The sequence below is a fragment of the Myotis daubentonii genome, chromosome 3 (assembly GCF_963259705.1).
Source record: "Myotis daubentonii chromosome 3, mMyoDau2.1, whole genome shotgun sequence".
Classification (NCBI taxonomy): Eukaryota; Metazoa; Chordata; class Mammalia; order Chiroptera; family Vespertilionidae; genus Myotis; species Myotis daubentonii.
In genome coordinates this window covers 169,530,126-169,554,828 of record NC_081842.1, presented here as the reverse complement: position 1 = coordinate 169,554,828, position 24,703 = coordinate 169,530,126, and the positions used below count along the sequence as shown (strand labels likewise).

At 36.9% G+C, this 24,703-nt stretch overlaps 1 protein-coding gene across 2 annotated transcripts in view; it reads left to right on the top strand.

The window, feature by feature from the left end:
- LRRC7 (leucine rich repeat containing 7) overlaps positions 1-24,703 on the top strand; it is a 495,371-nt gene that overhangs the window by 204,296 nt on the left and 266,372 nt on the right. For both annotated transcript variants that reach the window (XM_059689215.1, XM_059689216.1), the window contains one exon: positions 12,938-13,016. In XM_059689215.1, the coding sequence (XP_059545198.1) occupies positions 12,938-13,016 (79 nt within the window). The remainder of the gene's footprint in view (positions 1-12,937; positions 13,017-24,703) is intronic.

The following is a 24,703-nucleotide window of genomic DNA, read 5'->3' as shown; positions in this document are numbered from 1 at the left end:
TCTCTATTGGTTGATTATTGGTTTATTTTCCAATTATTAATTTCTACTTTTTTACTTCCTACTACAGCTATTTTTATTATGACTCCTGTTCTTTCTTAGGGTTTATTCAGTTGTTTTTATTATTCCAATATATACTTTTTGCCATTGGATGTACTTATTTTCCTGGTGAACAAAATTATACAGACTTCAAGTGCACAATTCCACCACACATCATCTGTACACTGTATTGTGTGTTCACTACTCCAAGTGAGTTCTCCTCCCATCACCATTTATTCCCCCTGTACCCCCTGTAATACCCCTCCCCTTGGCAATCACCACACTGTTGTCTGCATTCATGAGTTTTTATTTTCTTTTTTGCTCAATCCCTCTACCTCTCCCCCCTGCTGCCCCCAGCCCCAAACTCTCCCCAACCTGACAGCTGTCAGTCTATGAGTCAGCCTCTATTTTGCTTGTTAGTCCACTTATATTTAAAGCTTTTTGTAGTTTTCACATTTTTATTGAGATACGTTGCAGACTGTATGGTCAGGATGATATTAATTTCTCATTATTTATTGACTTTCACATTGTAGCCAAGTATATGGTCAATTGTTAAAATACAGGGTGTCCCAAGAAATGTATACACACACTTTGAATAATTATAAAGGCAGTGTTTATTTTCATTTTCATTTAACAGTTATCAGCTGTTAAACTGTGTATACATTTTTCGGACACCCTATGTACATTGCTTCTTATAATATAAATACATATTCTCTTATTATTGAATTCAGGCTAGGAATCCAATAATTATATAATTTATCCTCCATTACAGTATGCATTTTTAAGGACAAATGCTATTTCTTAATTTTTGCATACTTGAAACATTGAAAACACTCAGTGCTTGGAACATTTGCCTACTTGGAACACTAAACACACCTAATGAACTGGAAAAAAAAAATGAACTAGAAAATGAGATTTCAACCTCTTGTGTTCAGTAAAAGATTCTGTTCTCTCTCTCTCTCTCTCTCTCTCTCTCTCTCTCTCTCTCTCTCTCTCCCCCCTCTCTCTCTCTATTTATATATGTATATACATATATACATATATAAATAGAGAGAGAGAGAGAAATATCTGTAAATTACCCTTTCTCTCTTAAGTCTTTCTAATCCTCAAATTACATGCAACAATCCATGGGTGAATGCATCAGTTTTTCATACCAATGCATCTTTTATCCTTTATTATGCATATCTTAATTCAGTAGTTAAATAGAAGCCCATGTCCATCTGTGATGAATGCATTTTATATAGAGTGATCTCTGAATAAATAGTCTCTGCCTGTTTAAAGAGCTGATTCATGGCCATAACGGAGTAAATTGTTTTATATGATAAAGCAAAATAATGAATGACAAGGTTTAATTAGCTGGTGATTCAGTTTTAAGTATGAATGTTGATTTGTCATAGTTCAGAGCGACTATGACACTGTAATTAAATGACTTTAATGAAAATGAACTAATGTGAAAACCCTTCCTAATTCTGCAGCAATTAAGTGATTTTTCTCTTATCCTCTAAAACTTATTTCTATACAAGAATAGATTTTAAAAGCATCATAGTGGGCAAAATTACTATTGTTAGTTGTAATGAAAGGCAATCAGAGTTGAAGGCATTATTATGTGTTTTACCAGCTTGCCAATTATTCCTCCCCTTCCCCCAAATGCATGCAAAACACTAAAGACAAATAATACCCTCAATTTCCAGTAAAGAAAGGGAGTTTCTCTCAAACACATTTGAGAAAACATATGAGCAACCAGTTAAATGATAAAAAATATTTTAAATGTTAAGCATATTAAGAATAGACACTCTGCTGGATATATATATATATATATATATATATATATATATATATATATATATATTTGGGGGGGATGCCTTAGGTGAATTGGGAGAACACGTTACCAGGCATCTGTTCTCAATTAGCAATAAATATGCTCTTTGGTGTTTGGCAACTCATTAGGCCATTTGTTTAGAGCAAAGCTTATTATTTTGCCCTATTAAATGTCTGACTTTCAGCACTCTTAATGTGTTATTTATCTGAAAATCACTAACACTTCCCTTGCTATAAGACTTCTTTTCTACATATGTCCAAGATCATAGTGTTACAGTAAGCCTGGATGGACTCCCTCCGTTTCTGTTACTGAATTGGATGGCAACACAAACCCAGTCTGATCTGTTGCCACCTTCTCAGCCTTGTGCCAGGACTTTTAACTCTTTCCAATGTCTTTATCAGCAAATACAATCAACAAATAATGCTTAAGTATGTTATTAACACTTACTCCATGGGATGATAGAGTTTACAGCCAGGCAATATACCTAAATATAAGGAAGAAAGAAGTTGCTCTCACCCCCTCATCTTTCTGAAGTCTGTGTTGGGCTTCACCTAGACTGGTACATTTCCCTAGAGTCGCAGCGGAGCCTTTTCTGAGCTGAGTGATTAAGCTGTCTTCTGTGTCGCTGTGAACCCTAGAAAACTGTAAGAGAACAAAATTGAACTGGTATTGAAGCATGGTGAGCCCTCTCTCCACAAGGCCATGCTCCCTCCCAGTTTCAGTGTAAACTCCTGAAAGCCAGATGAGAACTGCTGCACATTAGTTACACTGTTTCTAGATCCATAATAGCCATTTTCAAAGTATAGGCATAGTACGTGCTCAATAAAGTGGTTAATTGATAATGAAGGATAAAATTATTAGTCAAATGTGAAGTAAGATTATTAAACAGTTTCTTTTATATAATAGTGACTTATTTAAAATAAAGGATTGCTGTTGAAGCAGAGAGAGTGTGGGGGAAGGAGTCTGGTGTCATTTTAACTAAATCAGATTCATTCTTCTGGGAATGAACTTGTTGGTCAAGGCCATAAAGACCTCTCAAATTTTTCTCTAGATGTGTCTTTAAGGCAGAATCAGTTGCATAACTGTCTCAGATTATTGACTATGTTACCTGCCTTTGATTTTTCTCTTTATAAGTCCACTACAGGGGGCAGAATCTTTGCAGGAAACCGTTAGCTCTTTTTCCTCCTCCTTCTCCCCCTCTTCCTCCTCCTCCTCCTCCTCCCCCTCTTCCTCCTCCTCCTCCTCCTCTTCCTCCTCCTCCTCCTCCTCCTCCTCCTCCTCCTCCTCCTCCTCCTTCTTCTTCATCTCTATCCCTAATCTTTTTCCCTCCCTCCCACCCTTCCTCCCTCCCTTCCTGCCTCCCTCCCTGTCTCCCTCTCTCTTCCTCACCCTTTTAAAGATATGACAGACCTGTACGGTTTCTCTCAAATTTGCTAACCTAATTGCTGGATGCTTTTTCTTCCTCCTATATAACATATTGCCCCTATGAATTTCCTCTCTAATCAGAACTTACTATTCAGTAGAGCATTGTCTCATATGCCAAAAATTCCTTGGGGAATGTGGGCTAATACACAAAATAAGATTACAGCTTATCCTTTTAAACATCAAAAATTTTATTTTATGTGAATCATTCTTAATGGACATTATTAAAAGATTATCCACATCACATTATTTTTGTTAAATAAGTGTAATTAATGCAATTGAACTTTTCCAGCTTGACTTGAGTTCATCATAAGTTGTGTTTTTGAACTTCCTTTTTGTATGTGTAGCTTGCCTCTACACAAAATAGATTGGTATAATTTAAGAATTCTGCTATTAACTTCATAGTTTTCCCCTCACCACCTTTATAATCAGACCATCAGTTATACTCTCTTCATATTGACAGCCTGCTATTTCGAGTAGCCCCTCCTTTCTCCTTGTTCCTTCTAATTGCTATCTGTTGAACTATATATAAAGTTTACAAAGATCTTGAACTTGGCTTATGACACTTGTTAGCAACATGTTAAATTAAGAAAGAACTTTATTACCTGAACATTACCCTCAAAGTTCCAGAAAATACATACTATCTGAAATTTGACCCAATAATTATAGAACAAAAGCAGTTTACAATGCCCCCGTAGGAGCTACATGGTCAACTTTCAGTGTGCATCACACTCAGAGTTTCCGTTGTATTTGATACCTGCAGAGTATGTTGGAAACAAATGCAATATGTAGTGCTTTGTTATAAGTGTTGCATTGTCAATCTTGAATAGCTAAAATATATACCCAAAAGTAGTTAAAATCCTAGATTTAGTAGAGGCAGCTAGTATAATAATGTGTGGAATAAGGTTGGCCTGTTTTCAAGTCCTGGCTAGTCCTGGAGGCTCAGTTTCTTCATAAGTTAAAGAGAATAATAAACCACATTATAAAATTATTGTGAAAGTGGAATAAAGTGATTATAACATTTTCTCAATAAATTTCATTCTTTCTGCTTCTAAATATACTTCCATTTATACATACAAAAACTGCCTGCCTTCTTAAAATTGAAAAGCATTCTAAAAGTTGGTATCATAATTAAAATATCACATTAATGTCTCGTAAATATATTTTCCCTTCTTTTTATACAAAATATTTTTTGACTTTATTTATTTATTTATTTTAATTAAATCTTTATTGTTCAGATTATTACATTTGTTCCTCTTTTTCCCCCCCCATAACTCCCCTCCTCCCAGTTCCTGCCTCACCCTCCGCCCTCACTCCCCACCCACTGTCCTCATCCATAGGTGCACGATTTTTGTCCAGTCTCTTCCCACATCTCCCACACCCCTTTCCCCCCCAAGAATAGTCAGTCCATTCCCTTTCTATGTCCCTGATTCTATTATAATCACCAGTTCATTCTGTTCATCAGATTATTTATTCACTTGATTCTTAGATTCACTTGTTGATAGATGCATATTTGTTGTTCATAATTTGTATCTTTACCTTTTTCTTCCTCTTCCTCTTAAAGGATACCTTTCAGCATTTCATATAATCCTGGTTTGGTGCTGATGAACTCCTTTAGCTTTTCCTTATCTGTGAAGCTCTTTATCTGACCTTCAATTCTGAATGATAGCTTTGCTGGATAAAGTAATCTTGGTCGTAGGTTCTTGGTATTCATCACTTTGAATATTTCTTGCCATTCCCTTCTGGCCTGCAAAGTTTCTGTTGAGAAATCAGCTGACAGTCGTATGGGTATTCCCTTGTAGGTAACTGGGTTTCTTTCTCTTGCTGCTTTTAAGATTCTCTCTTTGTCTTTTGCTCTTGGCATTTTAATTATGATGTGTCTTGGTGTGGTCCTCTTTGGATTCCTTTTGTTTGGGGTTCTCCGCGCTTCTTGGACCTGTAAGTCCATTTCTTTCACCAGGTGGGGGAAGTTTTCTGTCATTATTTCTTCAAATAGGTTTTCAATATCTTGGTCTCTCTCATCTTCTGGCACCCCTATAATTCTGATGTTGTTACGCTTGAAGCTGTCCCAGAGGCTCCTTACACTATCCTCGCATTTTTGGATTCTTTTTTCATTTTGCTTTTCCCGTTGGGTGTTTTTTGCTTCCTCGCATTTCAAATCATTGACTTGATTCTTGCGCTCCTCTGGTCTGCTGTCGGGAGTCTGTATAATATTCGTTATTTCAGTCCGTGTATGCTTAATTTCTAGGTGGTTCCCCAATATAACATCGAGGGTCTCATTAGTTTTCTTGTAGATCTCATTAAGTTTATCGGCGGCTTCTAAACAGTTCTTGAGAGACCTTAAAAGTGTGGTTCTGAACTCTATATCTTCCTTTGACAATTTTGTCCTGTTTCTTTGTCTCCGCATTTTGTTATGCTTCCTTGGTGCACCCCCTAGTGGTCTTTGTTCGCAGTCTTATAGTTAAACCTTGATTGTTGTAGCTAATCCCAGGGAGGGTTTGACCTCCAGGCCAAGTGGCTATGAGAATCAGCTGTGTCAGCAGTGAGAGAACTTCTGTCCTCTAGGGAGGTGCTAATCACTACGTAAACAAATGACTTTAATAAAAATAAGACAGCCAGTTATTTTATCAGCAAAATGGGTTAATTTGGGAATAGCAGAGGAGAAGCAAACTGTAGCAAAAAACCATAGGCCTTTATACAAAATATTAAGATATTTTTTCAGCATATGGCATTCATATCACAGAGTAAACTATTTGGGTTGATATGTCTGTGAAATTCATAAACAAGCATTTCAAAATGCATTATCCATAACTATTATCAAATGTACTGATTTATATAAACATTTATAGGTAATCAACATAAATGTTAATGTATTTAAGAGAGCACAAAGTCATTCAAAATGTGGTATTTGTAGGAAGTCTTCTGTATTATGTTTGTATGGAAAGAGTTACCTTTTTCATCTTAGAAAAGTTCATTTGAATCTAAAACCTTTGTACTAAAGTCAAATGTTTCTATGCTTGTAAAGTTTTTTAGTTCAGTGCTTCAAGGTATGGATGCAAAAATATAATTAGATGCAATTTAACTAGCACTTGCTGAGTTACCATTGTTTTCTTGAGTCTGATCAAGATCATGTCAGGAATATCAAGATATTGAATGGCAACTGAAAACATTTACTTTCTGACTCCATCCTGTCTTTCTAGAATGCCTCTTCTTCTACTATTCCAGCCACCCTCTGACCCCAGCAGAACCACCAATCTATCAATGCCACCACCTTCTCAGGATTTCTTCCCTTTTGGTGTTTTCTCTGCCCTTTTTGCATGGCTTAAATGCCATGCTTAATCATTAGATGACTCCCTTTGACACCCTTGCTTTTATCTCATGGCACTGTGTATGCTCAGTAAAATTATAACTCTGGCTGCACCCAACTCTACCTATTGCTGAAAGGAACTGGGGAAAATCCTCAATCACGCTGGTTGGTATCACTTTAAGTTCATGATTGCAACATCTAAGTACAGCCTTCATGCTTCCCAACTTCTTTTATTCATCGATGTTCCTCTTCTGGTAACTATGTCACATGTTTTCTTCTGTCTTCAAACCTTCCACACTTCATCGCCATCTTCACGGCTATTCATCCTACTCCGCTGAGAATATTAACGCTCTCAGAAGATAACTTCCATAGACTGTTACCATCATATCTATCCATAGACCAACATCTGCACCCATATTCTCTGATTTTTGCTTATTAGTGCAGATGAACTGTGACTGTTCATTTCTGAAGCCAATCTTTCCTCAACAATCCTTTTTTTATAATTAAATAAAGTTGAACACTATATTTATTTATTTATTCAAATATATTTTTATTGATTTCCAAGAGGAAGGAAGATGGAGAGAGAGATAGAAGCATCCATAATGAGAGAGAATCATTGATTGGCTGCCTCCTGCAAGTCCCCCACTGGGGATCGAGCCCACAACCCAGGCATGTGCCCTTGACCAGAATAGAACCTGGGATCTTTCAGTTCGAAGGCCGACGCTCTATCCACTGAGCCAAACCGGCTAGGACTGAACACTATATTTATTACTGTCTTAAAATCCTTTTGTGAGACCTATTTGTCTGTATTAGTAATAAACAGGGTAATCAAGGTGAAAACAATGAACTGAATACTGTATACTAAAACCTCAGTTTAGCCATGGCTTTCAACTTTTCCATGCTAGGCAGGTAAGATTCAGATGGGATTGATTTCAGAATTCCTCCCTCTCCCTTCTGCACAGCAGTGAAGTGGTCAAATGGAAAAAGTGAACAAGAATGAAAACTGCACAAAGTGAAGTCGTTTTTGAATAATTGAAAGTTGAATAGGAATTTTTTTCAACCTAATTTTTTTAAAAGGGAAAGGGCAAAGAAAACAGATAAAGAAGTCTATTATGTCTTTTCTTCTTCAAGATATTCATATTTTAATGCAATTATCAATAATTCCATTGCATTAGGATCTTTGTTTCTAAGGTATTTTAAGTTCCAAATGCAGAAATGTCATTTCTCATTTGACAGTATTTCTGTGGAGATATTCAAAAGAGATTTTGTGATATAGTTACTGAAGTAAACATATGGGGAAAATATTACTGCAATGTCCTAATTTGGATGGTAAACATTTATCGATGTCATCTGCTATGTGTGAATAGGGAAGTTGTCCACTTTTAAAAATAAATATACCATTTTGCTTATAAAACACAGTGCTTCTTGTGTAACTAGTTTAGGATACATTCCTCATTGGTTGTTCAGCCTAGGTTTGAATCTAGTCTAAACATAATGAGCTTGAATCTCCAGGGATTCACAAAAGAATATAATAGTGATGCCCTTAAATAAGGGCTGCATTAGAAAGCCTATGTGATGTGTCAACTGAAAAATAGGGATTAGAACTTGCATTGTACTAGGTATGGTCTACAAATATTGGATCTGATTTTCTCCAGTAATCACAAGTAAAAATAATTGGAATAAGATAAATTGTAAAAGTAAAAGATATTTATCTCCCTATTTCTGAATAAATAAATTTGAAAACCAGTACATAATCCATCTCAGAAAATTTGTATGTGTGTATATTTAACATATAATTTATATATATATATATACCAGAGGCCCGGTGCACAAAAATTTGTGCACTCGGGGGGAAGGAGGGTCCCTCAGCCCGGCCTGTGCCCTCTCGCAGTCTGGGAACCCTCGGGAGATAACGACCTGCTGGCTTAGGCCCACTCCCAGGTGATAGAGGGCAGGCCCAATCCCTAGGTGCAGCCCCTGGTCGGGCTCAGAGCAGGGTCGATTGGGGAGTTGGGGCGCCGCCCCCTGTCATGCACAGAGCAGGGCGGATTGGAAGGTTGTGATGCCACCCTCAGTTATGCTCAGGGTAGGGCCAATTGGGGGGTTGGGGCACCATCCCCTGTCACACACAAGGCAGGGTTGATGGGGAGGTTGCGGCCCCACCCCCTGTCATGCACAGAGCAGGGCCAATCAGGGGGTTGGGGCACTGCCCCCTGTCACTCACAGAGCAGGGCCTATCAGGGGGTTGGGACGCTGCCCCCTGTCACGCACAGAGCAGGGCCTGTGGGGTGGGGGTTGGTGCACCGCCCTCTATCACCCATAGAGCAGGGCCGATCAGGGGGTTGGGGCACCGCCACTCTTACACTCAGGGCAGGGCCGATGGGGAGGTTATGGCTCTACCCCGTCACACACAGAGCAGGGCCCGTGGCGGGCGGGGGGGGGGGGTGGGGGGGGAGTTGGGGCAAAGCACCCTGTCACACACAGAGCAGGGCCAATCAGGGGGTTGGGGCTCCTTCCCCTGTCACGAAGGGAGGTTGTGGCCCCGCCCCCTGTCACACACAGAGCCGCAGGACGATCAGGGGGTTTGGGCCCTGCCCCCTGTCACACTGATCCCAGTGCCAGGAGGCCTCACAGCTCCGCTGATCCCGGTGCTGGGAGGTATATTACCCTTTTACTATATAGGATAGAGGCCTGGTGCATGGGTGGGGCTGGCTGGTTTGCCCTGAAAGGTGTCCTGGATAAGGGTGGGGGTCCCCACTGGGGTGCCTGGCCAGCCTGGGTGAGGGGATGATGGCTGTTTCTAGCTGGTCACACACCCTTCAGGGTGGGGGTTCCCACTGGGGTGCCTGGCCAGTCTGGGTGAGGGGATGAGGACTGTTTTCAGGCTGGCGGGTGACGGAAGCTCCCAACCGCTCCTTTTTTTCTTTTTCTTTTTTTTATTCTGGGCCAGCTTTAGCTTTGAGGATTGGCTCCAGCTCTTAGGTCTCTGCTGCTGAAAGTGGTTTCTGGCCTTTGTTTACAATGTTGCTATCCTGCTGGCTGAAGCCTGGCGGACTAAAGTGGGTTTCTGGGGTTTTGTTTAGCTTCTATATTTGTTACATAGTTGCTTAGAGTTGCAGGTCAGAGGCCTGCAGCGGCAGGCAGGGAACATTGGAGTCCTCTGTCACTGAAGCAAGCAAGCCTCATGTTAGTTTCAAGCTGCCTGGCTGCCGGCCGCCATCTTGGCTGGCAATTAATTTGCATATTGCCCTGATTAGCCAATGGGAAGGGTAGCGGTCGTACGCCAATTACCATGTTTCTCTTTTATTATATAGGAGATATATATATATATATATATATATATATATATATATATATAGCCTTTTTAATTATTCAAAGATGCTGTGTTTCAGAGAATCAGACCAGTCTCAAAGATTGGTAATAAAAATGTGAGTTCTACAATAAGTCTAACATTTTAATAGGAAGTAACATAATAGGGTAAAGAGGAACAGGAGATATGATGTTGAAAAATTGAATTAAATCCCACCTATATCCATTTCCATCTATAAACATTCATTAAGTATTTAAGTAAATCACTTAATTCTTGTGAATGTGTGGTTTTCCATACAGGAAATGAAAATAATGTTGCTTAATATATCTTCCTCACAAGATTAATAGAAGAATGAAATTATTTTATACAATGGCATAGAGAAGTTTGTTACCTTTCATTTTATTAATATGTGAATTTTATATAGTATTTATTAGGTACGTGTTAAGTGCCAGACATGCTACTAAGTGCTTTACATTAATACCAGCTAATACTCATAACACTCAAATATTATAATGTCTAAAATTATATGGCTAGTTAAGTGATAACACAGGGATTCAGTCACCTTGCCAACCTGTGCTTTTAACTAATATGCTATCTTACCTCTCCATGTTTAGATTGAACTACAAGATGGGTTTATGCTCTAAGAACTTTTCCTAAATTCAAAAATCCCAGCTCTCATAAGCAAATTAAGATAGCTATAAGAACCTCAGCAAAAATATAAAAATATTGCTCAGTACAAACTAGTTATACAGCATGTCCCAAAAAAATGTATATGCACTTTAACAGCTGATAGGTCAATTTTGACAATTAAATGTGTTTTAAAAAAAAAAACACCGCATTTATAATTATTCAAAGTGTGTGTATACATTATTGGGATACCTTATATTTTTATATTATAAGATATAAATATATGTATAAATATGCATATTCATACATATCTTTTTATAACTTATCCCCCATCTGCAAGAGCATTTATGTCAGCTACTATATTGATCAAATATTGGGATATTCTTCCATCATACTAATTCCTACCGCTTTGCTGTGTTTTCCTAACTCAATAAACTTTACAAGTTTATACCTCAAGCCAGCTTGTTTTCACCTGATTGTTCGATCCTTTTTGACTGCTACCCTCTACTTCTATTTATTTCTAATAACTATAGATAACATTTATGCAGCACTTCCTGCTAATTACTTTATCCGATTTATCTTTTTTAATCCTCACTGCAACTCTCTGATGAAACCATTCATTTAATCGCCATTCTTTAGAATAAAAAATTAGAACATTATACATTTAAATGACTTGCCTAAGGTTACCCAACCTGTTTGAGTAATACAGTTAGGATTCCATCTTAATCCAAGAGACTCTGCTCTGAACAATTCAAGGTTTAAACTGTGAACATAATACAGGTTTTATAAAAAAAATAATGTAGCAGCATTTTCAACACAGCAGGGAATTCCATTTTCAGTAGACGATAAGGAGACATAGTCTTTTCCTTAATATCGTGTTCTGTTTTGCTCTGCTTTCATATTTTAGTTTACACATACTTTCAGAAAATATCATTCTATGGCAGTGTGGACAGACGGCATCGGGCACACAGTGTGTAATGAGCCCAGATTGGTGACTGAACAGAAAGAGCTAAAGGGAGGAAAATAGAAGCCTTACCCCCTGTTGGTTGCAGACATCCAAAGTAAATACAAATACTAAGGAAGGATGTGGAGGATAGTTCAAGGGTTAGCTTATTGACTTCTTTGACATTTTGTTAATGTCTAGTTGATGAGGGCAGCTCTGGGTGTTACATCTTTCCAAAAAGGAGAATTGTTCTTTCTCATTCAGTTCATACCTAATGGAGCTCCTAAACTTGGGTTCTCCTTAAGAAGGCAAACTACTTTAGCAATAATGTTAGGACAGCATGCTTTCTGATGAACTTTCACGTAGGAAAGAATAGAATGAGAAATGTCCCCAACCCTACTTGACACTGAATAAACCACCTGCTGCTTCCTGGGCGGGCGTCCGGGTCCTGTGGTCACGTGGTCTAGGTCGCTGACTCTAGGCAGGCGGCGGGTTTTCTTTCTTAAGTATCTACCTACAAAAGTTCAACTAAATCCTGTCACAAACTGTTTCTCCTCCCTCTGTCAGATATGAAGTATTCAGGAGGACTGGTATTCTGTGGACATTCTTATATCCTTAATAACAGTTTCAGAAATTGAGAGCAGGTAGTACGGCAGGCACATAGGAATTGCTCCATATACTAGTAGCTGTTTTCTAAACGTTTGCAGGGGCTACTATGTTTGATTCATTTGTATCAATTGACTGAAATGCCCTCCATATCTTTTATTCCTGACACTCGTGTTTCGGGTTCGGTTTTGTGGCTTACTAATTTTCAGGAAGAAAAACTTGTTGTTTTTCTGTCACGTCGCCAACAGCACAGCTGTGAAGGCAGATGAGCACTTCTCCCAGGGCAACTACGGAGGCTGCTATCTCAGAGCCTCCAGTGAGGACCTGGGAAGGGCTGCTCACCTCTTCACCCTCCAGGCAGATGCAGAGCTGCATCAGTGCCAACAGGAGGAATTGCATAAGATTCGTTAGAGCACAGTATTCGTTTGGGAATATCCATTGGTTTTGTGATTTGTCCTTAGGTATTTTTCAGATGCATGTGTTCAATCTTCCCAATCTTATAAAATGAAGGGAGCAAATATTTTTATCTTCTGTTTTCTTGTATCTGCTGATTTCCCCTTTTTCCTGTAATGGCACTATAATAACTAAGTGAATCCAAACTATTTTTATTTCTTTAGATATGTAAAGAGTCAAGATCTATCTTATACCAAACACACAATTGTCCTCAAATTTTTATCCAATTTCCAATTATAGCTATCATAAAATATGTATATATGATGAAAATATATATCATTAAGTTATTATTTTTACTTAAATAATAATACCCATGGTGTTTATACTGTATAATTAATTATTCTTAATATTATCATTATAGCTCAGAGAATTTTGACTGGAACATCTTCATGTATTTTTTCTTTTACATTTTAGGTGTACAAGATTTTCCAGAGAGCATAAAGTGCTGTAAGTGTTTAACAATTATTGAAGCCAGTGTCAATCCCATTTCTAAGTGAGTATGAGTGATTTCATTTTATTTATTGTATGTTTCCAATGGAATGATGTACCAAAAAAGGAAATTCACATAATAAATTAATTTTAAATGCTGCACTTAAAACTCTATTCAATAGAATGATAGGAAAGGATTAATCAAATCAGAATAATTCACCAAAAGATGATTAAAAGCACTGCTGGATTACAATGAAGGCCTAATTGGTGCAAGAGGGCATTACTTTGAAGCAAACTGTGTCATTATTTTTCTGTGGCTCTCCGGCAACATTCTATGGAAGAACACTGAAACTAAGGAAACAGTCAGTAGTATGGCCATGGTGGAAAATTAGCATCAAGGATCTGATGAAAGTTCAAACAAGTGCAAGAATTTTATGAAAATAGCTAATCATGTACTTCAAGCTGGAACAGGAATTAACTATGATCAAAAAGGTAGTATTTGTGTACCTGAGGTTATAGGAAGAGCAAAAAGACAATCCAATGAGGATAGCAGAATGGAAGAAATGCATGGTAAAGATGCTGTGATAAGACATAGGGTATTTGTGGTTGGTGACCACCTGTGACCACCGTGGCAAATTAGTTGTCACAGTGATAGAGTGTACTGTGGATCAAAGAGGTCTTTAAAACATGAGGTGAATGGATTGGAGGAGCCATGAACCTCAATGTCATAGTCAATTAGCAATGTAAGTGGACTTAAAATCTAGAAAGGCTATAACTATTGCAGTAATATTTGGAAGAGGTTGAAACAAGTAGTGAAGTTGGGATGCAAAGAATGAGTTTCAGAGTAAGATTGACATTTTAATTATACAAAAATTGAAAGTAGAATTTGGGAAAACTTCCTTAATCCTTTATCCACATGATGTTGGAGAGACTGAGAGAAACTGAAGCCCACTGGAAAGTCATTTGATAAATGAAAGGAAGTTTATTCTAGGAAATTTGGGGGGAAATTTTTTACCAACTGAGAGGAAGTAGTGAGCATGGTTTCTCTATGGATCATGAGAAATGGCTGTAGATAAAAATAGGAATGGAATGCAAAAGAAGGAGACTGAAGTTAGGAGGGAGGTCTTTACACCGGCAATTTATTAGAGTTCCCTTCGTTTTCATCTTTCTCAGAATTTGATACTATCTTTTTTTTTCCTATTTAGCCAGTCTAGTAGATATGATATCTCATGGTAGTAGCTCACAGTAATTTAATTTACATTTTTAATGTCCAAGTAGCATCTCCCCATGTACTTATTATTTACAATCTGTATTAGTTCTTTTTTGTTAATATGGTACCAATTCTATTATACACAATCCACCTATGTACAGCATTCTCTTTATTTTTAATTTTTTAATCTTTATTGTTGAGATTATTACAGATGTCCCTCCCCCCCCCCCATTGCCCCCATCCACCAGGTTCCTGCCCGCCCCAGGCCTTTGCCACCCTATTGTCTGTGTCCAAAGGTAATGCATATATGCATATAAGATCTTTGTTTCATCTCTTCCCACCCGCCCACCGCCTTCCCTCTGAGAATTGTAAGTCTGTTCCATTTCCATGCCTCTGATTCTATTTTATTCACAAGTTTATTCTGATAATTAGATTTATTTGTTTATTTTGATTTTTAGATTCAATTGTTGATAGGTATGCATTTGTTGCCATTTTGTTGTTCATATTTTTTATCTTTTTCTTCTTCCTCCTCTTCTTAAAGAATACCCTTCAATATTTCATATAATACTGGTTTGGTGGTGATGAATCCCTTTAGCTTTTTCTGATCTGTGAAGCTCTTTATCTGACCTTCAATTCTAAATTAGAGCTTTGCTGGGTGAAGTAATCTTGGTAGTAGGCCCTTGCTATTCATCATTTATTTCTTGCCACTCCCTTCTGGCCTGCATGGTTTCTGTTGAAAAGTCATCTGACAGTTGTATGGGCACTTCCTTGTAGGTAAGTAACTTCTTTTCTCTTACTGCTTTTAAGATTCTCTCTTTATCTTTAGCCCTAGGCATTTTAATTATGATGTGTCTTCCTGTGGTCCTCTTTGGGTTCCTCTTATTTGGGACTCTCTGTGCTTCCTGGACTTGTAAGTCTATTTCTTTCAGCAAGTACAGGAACTTGTCTGACATTATTTCTTCAAACAGGTCCTTAATATCTTGCTCTGTCTCCTCTGGCATCCCCACAATGCAAATTTTGGTATGCTTGAAATTGTTCCAGAGGTTCCTTATACCATTCTCACATTTTTGGATTTTTTTTTCCTTTTTGCTCTTCTGGTTGGGTATTTTTTGCTTCTTCATATTTCAAATCATTGATTTTATTCTCACAAACTTCCACTCCACTGCTGAATCCCTGTATATTATTCTTTATTTCAGTCAGTATATGCTTAATTTCTAAATGGTTCTTTTCCTTTCTTTCTTTCTTTCTTTTTTTTTTTTTTTTTGGAAGTTTCTAGAAGATTCTTGAGTAACCTTATAACCATGGTTTTGAACTCTATATCCAGTAGTCTTCTCTCTTCCATTTCTTTCATTTGAAACATTCCTCCCTGTTCCTATGTGTTGGGTAGAGCTGTTATGTCTCCCTGAGTTGGTAAAGTGGCCTTGTGTAGTAGGTGTTCTATAGAGCCTAGTGGCTCAGCCTCCCCAGTCACCTGAGCTGGGAGCTCTAGGTGCACCGCTTTCAGGGCTGTGAGTACAGTCTTGTTGTAGTTGAGACTTGATTGCTGTTGGTGTCACTGGGAGGAATTGACCTTCAGGCCAATTGGCTGTGAGGACCAGCTGCGACTACAGTGGGAGAGCTGCTGTGCAGTAGACACCCCTGTGGAGCAGGACTTGCTTCAGTGAGGCTTTGGTGCTCTCTGAGTCTGCCCCTTGAGTGTGTTGCTTATGGATGTGTACAGTTGTAATCTGGTATGGTTTCACACTGACCATTGGGTACACTGGCTCTTGGGTGTCCAGGGAGATGCAAAGAAAGCCACTGCCTAGGGCCACCCAGCAGGAGGTACAGAGACACCTGCAGATTCCTCCTCTTTGTATCTGTTTGGAAGTGCCCAGAGGAGGTTCATCTGTGAAGCAAGGCAGGCTGGTGCTGGGTCTTTTATTGATAGGTTTTGGCCTCCCTAATCCAGCTGCAGCTTGTTTGAGAGATTTTGCCCTGAGCAAGGAAAGGCCATTAATGTGTAAAAGCTGCTGCACACAGCTTGGGTGAGGTTATAAATTGGATGAGCTGGGGTCTCAGGGAATCACCAGGCTGGAGCAAAAGGAAATGGCTGCCAGTCAGCCCTGTGACTGGAGAGGTCCCAGCATAGGAACAATGATCCTTGAGAGCACCTCTGTCTGGAAGGAAGCTGCCCCCAAGTTCCTGCCCAGATTCCAGACAGTCCAGTTCCTCCTCGTTTGTGTCTGGGTCCTCCAGAGCCTGCCCCTGCACTGGAGCTCAGAGGGAGCAGGAGCATGTAAGTTCAGCTTGTGGTGCTAGCCTTTTAAGAGGAGCAGCTGGGTCTCCAGCAGCCTCTGTGTCACTCAGCCCCAATCCACACTGGTTTTCACAGCCCGTAGCTCTTACTGCCCATCGGGACTTCTTTTCCCAGCTCAGGGACCCTGGGCAGGAGGTCTGGTGTGGCGTGGGACCCCTTGCTCCTCTGGGCAGCCTCAGCAGAGAGGATCTCCCTTCTGATTAAAAAAGCAGCACACCTGGGTGGCAGACCAGCCTGTTCTGCACCTCCGCATCTCCTACCAGTTTCAGTGTGCTTTCTTCTTTGCTTCTCTCATTGTAGGACTTCTATTCAGCCAGCTTTCCATCAATTCTGGATGATGGTTGTTCTGTATTTTAGTTGTAATTTTGATGGGGTTGTGGGAGGAGGTGAGTACAGGCGTTTAACTATGCCACCATCTTAGACAATCTGTATTAGTTCTTAAAAGTTCAGGATTTTGTTCATTTATATTGACTTGTTTTTTATTATTGGTTTACTAGAAATTGTTATATATTCTGGCTAAAAGTTCATCATATATTTGTTTGTAAATCATTGCTCCTATTCTGTGACATGTCTTTCCATTTTCTATTGATTTTCAAAGAGAAGTTTTTCATTTTGAAGAATTCCTATTTATAAAAATTTTAATGACTTATACTTCAAGCTCCTATCTAGTGATCTTAGCTAAGTTCATAGTTATAAAGATTTTCTCCTATGTTTTTCTCTGGAACTTTTATAGTTTAGGTTTTACACTGAGGTCTATGATCCATTTAAAGCTGAATTTTATATATGGATAAAGTGTGTGGGTCATTTTTGTGGGGGTTTTTTGCAGGTTGGTTTGCATATGGTCTCCAATTGTTCCAGTACTGTTTGTTAAGAAGATCATCCTTTCTTCATAAAATCACCTGAACATTTTTTTTTATAAATCAGTTGATCATATGTGTTTGATTCCATTTCTGAGTTATCTGTTTTGTAAAGTGATCTATATGCCATCTTCTTACATCAGTTCTATACACTTAATTACTATAGCTTTGTAGGAATTCATACAGCCAGGGAATGGGAGTCCTTCAACTTTGTTCCTCTTTATCAAAATATTTGGGATGGTCTGTGCTCTTTGGTTTTTCATATAAATTTCATAATTAGTTTGCCAATATTTACAAAAATAAAAAAAATCCTTCTGGACTTTTGATAAGGATTGTACTGCATCTGTGGTTCAATTCGGACAGAGTTGTTTCAGAAATGTTGAGTATATCTATCCCTAAGCATAGCTTATCTGTATACTTATTTCGATCTTTAAAAAATCATTTTATTGATATTTTATAGTTTTCAGTGTATTCATCTTGTATATGTTTTGTTCATTTTATTTACAGTATTATATGCTTTTTGTGCAATTGCAAATGATTTTTCCATTATTTAATTGTTTATTGCTGCTGTATGGAAATACAATTGATTTTTAAATATGGGCCTTATGTCCTGCAACCTCACTAAATTCCCTAAATGGTTCTAGTAGATATTTCATAGATTTGGGGTGATTTCCTAGGTAAACTGTCATGTCACCTGTGCATAAAGACAATTTTATTTTATCCTTTTAAATCTTCATACCTTTTTACTCATTTATTTTTCTTGCTTTATTTTCTGTCTAGGACCTCCTGTACAGTGTTGAATAGAAGAGGTGAAAAGAGATATCATTATCTTGTTTCCAGACTTAGGGAAGGAGCATTAGGCTGTCCTCATTATGTGTGATTATTACTTGTTTTTTCATACATGCCCTTTATCAGGTTTTGGACATTTTTTAATAACCAGACCCTCACTTCCTTTTTAGTTTTTTGTGTTTTTTTTTCAGCAGGGTCCTCTAAATGTAGATTTCTACTTTACATTCTTTTCAAGGAAACCTAGGATTTCTCTCTGATGTTTTTCAGCAGTTGTTTAGTCTCTGACCACTGCCTGGTTCCACAGCCACTTCACATGTTTAGGTAAATATTTATTACAGCAGAATCTCAATTCCAGACACCAAAGTATGTGTTAGTTTTCTAATCATGTATAAGAAATTACCAGCAGCTTAGTGGTTCAAAACAACATATATTCATTATCTCTCAATTTCTGTGAGTCAGGAAGCTGGCCTTGGGTTAGCTGGGTTCCCTGCTTCAGAGTTTCATCAGGCTGCAATCAAGGCACTAGTCAAGCTGTGTTTCTTCCAGAGGCTCATCTGGGAAGAATGCACTTTCAAGCTCACTCAGGTTATTGGCAGAATTCCTATGCTTGTTGTTATAAAGTGAGAGGCCCAGCCTTTTGCTGGCTGTCAGCTGGAGGCCACTTTGGGATCCTAGAAGCTGGTTCAGTTCACAACATAGCAGCTTGTTTCTTCAAGGCCAGCAGCTGAATACAGTGAGTCTCCTAGTAAGATGGAGCATCTACTGTTAAGTTATGGGAGTGACATATCATATTCACCACATTCCATTGAGCAAGTACCAAGTCCTACCACAGTTAAAGGACATGACCATCAAAAAGTGAAAGTCCTAGGGCTACCTTAGAATCTGTCCACCGTGTCTGTCTGGTTTGCTGAGACTTTTCGTTGTCAGTGGATATTGAATTATTACAATGCTTTTTTTAAAGCATCTACTGACACAATGATATGGCTTTTCTTTTTCAATTTCATGATATATTGAATTACATTGATTGGTTTTTTTAATATCAGTTTAACTTTCCTTTTCAGATATACATGCTACTTGGTCATGAATTATTGCTCTTTTTATAAATTAATGGCTTTGATTTGCTAATGTTTTGTAAAGGATTTCCTCATCTATATTCATGAAGCATATTAGTCTGAACTTTCTTTTCTTGAAATGTCTTTGATTTTGGTAACAGAGTAAAACTGGCTTCATTAAAAATAGTTGGAATATGTTCCTTTTTACTTTTTACAAAAGTTTTTATAGAATTGGAAGTATTCTTTTCTTAAATATTGGTAGAAATTACCAATACACCCATTGGGCCTGAATGTTTATGGGAAAGTTTTTAATTACAAACTTAATTACCGTAGTAGTTATAGGGCTATTCCAACTACTTATTTGTTTTTCTTGAATGATCACTGGTAGTTTGTGCTCTTGAGGAATTTATACATCTCATTTAAGTTTCCAAATTTATTGACATCTCATTTTATTAGCCCTTTAATATCTTTGGGTCTTCTAGTGTGCTCTTTCTTTCATTCCTGGTATCAGCAATCTGTGTCTTCTTTCTTTTTTATTTTCATTTATTAGTCTGAATGGAGAGTTGTCTATTTTATTGCTCTTTTCAAAAAACCAGATTTGGGTTTCATTGGTTCTTTTAATCTGCTGTTTTTCTCTTCATTTTATTTGACCCAAGTAATCTACAAAGAAGTAAGTCATGAAAACTCTAGAATATAAATAGTTTTGAATGTTTTCATCACAGCTTTAGTTTTAGATATGAACTTTACAATATAGTCTGAATGCCTTAACCAAGTCATCGGTGAAAATTACCACAAGAAAATTGAAAACAACTACTCACTGAAAAAAAGGATGAACCAACATTTCTTGAGAGCATGTTATGTCTCAGGCATTTAGATACATTATTTCATTTTCGTCTTCACTTACCTATGTAACTTTTTACAGATGAAAACACACAAAGATAGTAGTTGAAAATCTAAGTTCCTTTCACTATATCTCCCAATTCCGAAGAAGCATTTTGGGTTTGGTTTAAATTAAAAGATACATTTTGAAATTTTTGAAATACTGTTAAAGCTCAATGATAAGGAAATTGCAAATAAATTATGGCACATGGACTGGATAGGTACAAATAGCATGTAGAAAGTAACCATATGGCTCTGTTTACTCAAATCATCCTAGTTTGCACCTCTTAACGTGGCATGATTTATGATAGGTCCCTTTTAGCTTTCAAACATGTCCTAGTTTGAATGATAGATTATACAACAAAATTAAAAGATAATTACAAAGTAAAGGGAGACTTCATGATACAAGTTTGCAGTGATGTTAAAATAATTAATTGTAAATTAGATTAGAAATACATGAAATGGTAATGATGATGTGTTAAGGTGGAATTATGAGCAGTATTGTTTCTCTTTATCTTCCAAATCTTCTGTAATATTGTTATATTAATTTTATAAATTTAAGCTGCATAAATTTAAAGATTTAGATTTAAAATATATTTCCAGTAGGGTAAGAGATTTTACATTGGCTTTCCTTTCTTTCTTTTTTTTTTTTTTTGCACCATTTTGGCTGTTTGTTTATTCAAGTTTACAGAGAAGGTTAAACATCTGTGGGAAAACACCAAAGACTCATTTCTCTCAAGTTCATGTCTTTTTAAGTGGTAAATACATGGTATTTAACTTTGTACACCTGATAAAAGGGAAAATGCATAGTAGAAAGGAGATTAAGGAATGAAACAGAAGCATCAGGCAGTAAATCAATCACAGAATAGCTTCTTAATCACAGCATGTAAAACCTGTAATTAAATTTGGTCTAACTGTTCTAGTGGAGCTCAAATGCTTGTAATATGTTTTTATTTAACATCTAAAGTAGTGAATGGAATTAAAAAAGAAAATGTTGAAAAATGAGTATCCACAGCCTATCTTAATTTGCCTATTCCAACAATAAAATTAGCATTAATAAAAATATTTAAATTAGGGTTATAGTTAATATTGAAAGATCAGAATAAAAACAATACTATGCCACATCAAAGTAATATAATTACTCCCATTTACTGTGCTCTTGTCCATGGGGCATTTAATCATTTAATCATTGGAACAACTCTGGAAGTGGATGTTAGCATCATCATTTTCAAAACAAGGAAACTGAGTCTTACAGTTGCAGAGGTCACAGAGATAATAATTGAAAGAGCTATGATTCAAACCCAGGTCTTTTGACATTGATGCCCATATGCTCAACCTCTAAATCATATGGTGTCTGGTTCTATTACCCTTTGTTAAAGTTTGAGCATGTCACTTTTAAGTTCAGAAAGTAATAAAATGAAAGTGTTTTCTTAGCAGAGAGAGAATTATTTACTAATATATATAAAACATCTATTCTTTGAATTTTTTAATAAATCAAATGTGCCAGTTGTTTTAAGATAGTAAAACCATTTCATTATTGAGAGTCCCTTCACTTAAGCGTAAAATGTTAGATTTCATTGAATAACTTGGAGGAGGATAAAGACAACCCATCTTCATCAAATTTATTTGTCTTCTTGCTGCTCCTTAAATGTTCCTCTGAAAATGGTGATACTGACAATGGGGCAGCTGTTTCTATAAGAAACTACAAATTTGTACCATAAATTAGAAATAAATAAAATTGACTATCTTCTTTACATGTTTTTCAAATATGTTTCAAAGTATAAAACTAGATCATTAGGGATGAATATATCCTTTCTGATTGGTGTTTCTGGTTTCTTGGGATATATTCCTAGCAGTGGGATCAATGGGTCATATGAGATTTCCATTTTTTAACTTTTTGAGGAAACTCCATACTGTTCTCCACAGTTGCTGCACCAGTCTGCATTCCCAACAGCAGTGCACGAGTGTTCCTTTTTCTCCGCATCCTCTCCAGCACTTGTCGTTTGTTGATTTGTTGATGATAGCCAGTCTGACAGGTGTGAGATGGTACCTCATTGTTGTTTTGATTTGCATCTCTCAGATGATTAGTGACTTTGAGCATGTTTTCGTATATCTCTTGGCTTTCTGAATGTCCTCTTTTGAAAAGTGTCTATTTAGGTCCTTTGCCCATTTTTTGATTGGATTGTTTATCTTCCTTTTGGTAAGTTGTTTGAGTTCTTTATAAATGTTGGAGAGTAAACCCTTACCAGTGATAACATTGGCAAATATGTTTTCCCACGCAGTGGGCTTTCTTGTTGTTTTGTTGATGGTTTCTTTTGCTGTGCAGCTTTTTATTTTGATGTAGTCCCATTTGTTTATTTTCTCTTTAGTTTCCAATGCCCTAGGAGATGTATCGGTGAAGAAATTGCTTCGGCATATGTCTGAGATTTTTGTTGCCTTTGGATTCCTCTAGTATTTTTATGGTTTCCTATCTTACATTTAAGTCCTTTATCAATTTTGAGTTTACTTTTGTGTATGGTGTAAGTTGGTGGTCTAGTTTCATTGTTTTGCATGTATCCATCCAATTTTCCCAGCACCATTTATTGAAGAGACTGTCTTGACTCCATTGTATGTTCTTGCCTCCTTTGTCAAATATTAATTGAGCATATTGGTTCAGATCAATTTCTGGGTTCTCTATTCTATTCCATTGATCTATATGTCTGTTCTTGTGCCAGTACCAGGCAGTTTTGAGAACAGTGACAGTTTACCATCGCTAAGATTTGGAAACAACCTAAGTGCCCATCAATGGATGAATGGATTAGAAAACTGTGGTACATATAAACAATGGAATACTATGCTGCTGTGAAAAAGAAAAAATTCTTAACATTTGCAACAGCATGGATGGAACTGGAGAGCATTATGCTAAGTGAAGTAAGCCAGTCAGTGAAAGAAAAATACCACATGGTCTCACTCATTTATGGATAATAAAGACCAATATAAACTGATGAACAAAAATAGATACAGAGGCAGAGCAGCATTAAACAGACTGTCAAACTACAGTAGGAAGGCTGGGGAGGGTTGGGGGGTAAGAGATCAACCAAAGGACTTGTATGCATGCATATAAGCATAATCAATGAACACAAGACACTGGATGGGTAGGGGAGGCTGGGGAAAGGTCAAGGGGTAAAAAAAAGGAGACAAATGTACTACTTGTTGTAATATTGTAAGCAATAAAAAAATGTAGATAAAAAACTAGATCATTGAGGTGATTATAAAATTCCTTGTATTCAAGGAATTTATCATTTATCCCAGGAGTAGAAAATTTTCAACACTTGTACAAAAAATAATTGGTTTAAGCATGTTGCTAAATCTATATGAGTAGATTTCTATGAGGATAGTAAGGAAGGAGACATTAATTTTGAATCTAAGTTCGGAGTAACCATCCAATGCATTCTTGTTGAAGTGAATTGAAATAAAAAAAATATATGTAGTATTACATTAAAAATACTGTATAAGTATACTCTTGAACTCTATATTTTTTAAAAAGAATGGTTCAATATAAAATGTCAATTCATCTTTGTTTATAACCAGGCTAAAAAATTACCTTACTTTGCATTATGGTTTCTCATATAATTTATTTTTTGCGATCCAATGTTGCAATTGGAATTTGCACAATGTGGTCAACTCTTAAATCTTGAACAAAATGTTGTATGTAAGAAGCCAGATATTTTTTGCAACATAAATTTTGCCAAAGAAGCAGCAATTAAGAAATATACTTTTGATCAAAGAAGTAGTACACTGTAATACCATTTAGTGCATACATATGCAGAATAGTAGAATAAGGGAAACTGGTTAATTCAGGTTGGACCTATAACTAGAAAATTAGTATTTTAAACACTTTTTACTTATTAATAACTTCAATGTTAAAATAAATTATTACATCAAAGGTTTAAACATTTTTCTCATTTAACATGTATTAATCTTTTTTTTAAAAAAAAATCACAAATGATTACTTCTTTCAAATGAATATAGTAACCAAAAAGACATTAAAAATAGTGTTTAAATGTGGATTGAAGTCTATTAAACATCTTGCCATTATCATAAAAACGATCATAGTAAAAGAATATGAGCTCTAATGTATGACAACAAAGGGAAATATAGAGAGAAACAATTATCTCTCATAGATTTTTTTAATCCTACAGGATCAAGTTCAAACCTTTGAGTCAATTAGTCAATACCCTCTCCAGTGGTTCTCAACCTTCTGGCCCTTTAAATACAGTTCCTCATGTTATGGTGACCCCCCAACCATAAAATTATTTTCGTTGCTAGTTCATAACTATAATGTTGCTACTGTTATGAATCATAATGTAAATATCTGATATGCAGGATGGTCTTAGGCAACCCCTGTGAAAGGGTCTTTCGACCACCATAGGAGTCGCGACCCACAGGTTGAGAACAGCAGCGAAACCCTGTTTCCTGCTGATATTCTCAAATCGTAACTCCTAATAACCTCATACATGAAATATTTTCTTTAGAACTCTTTGGTCACCAATCTCAGATGAATTCTTACCTCTGTATTATAAAAAACTCTCACTGTTCTCTGCCTCTTTTCTCCTTCTTTTCTAACTTTCATGAATCCTATATCTCTATTAGAGAAAATTTATGGAAACCCTCCATGAAGCCATATGC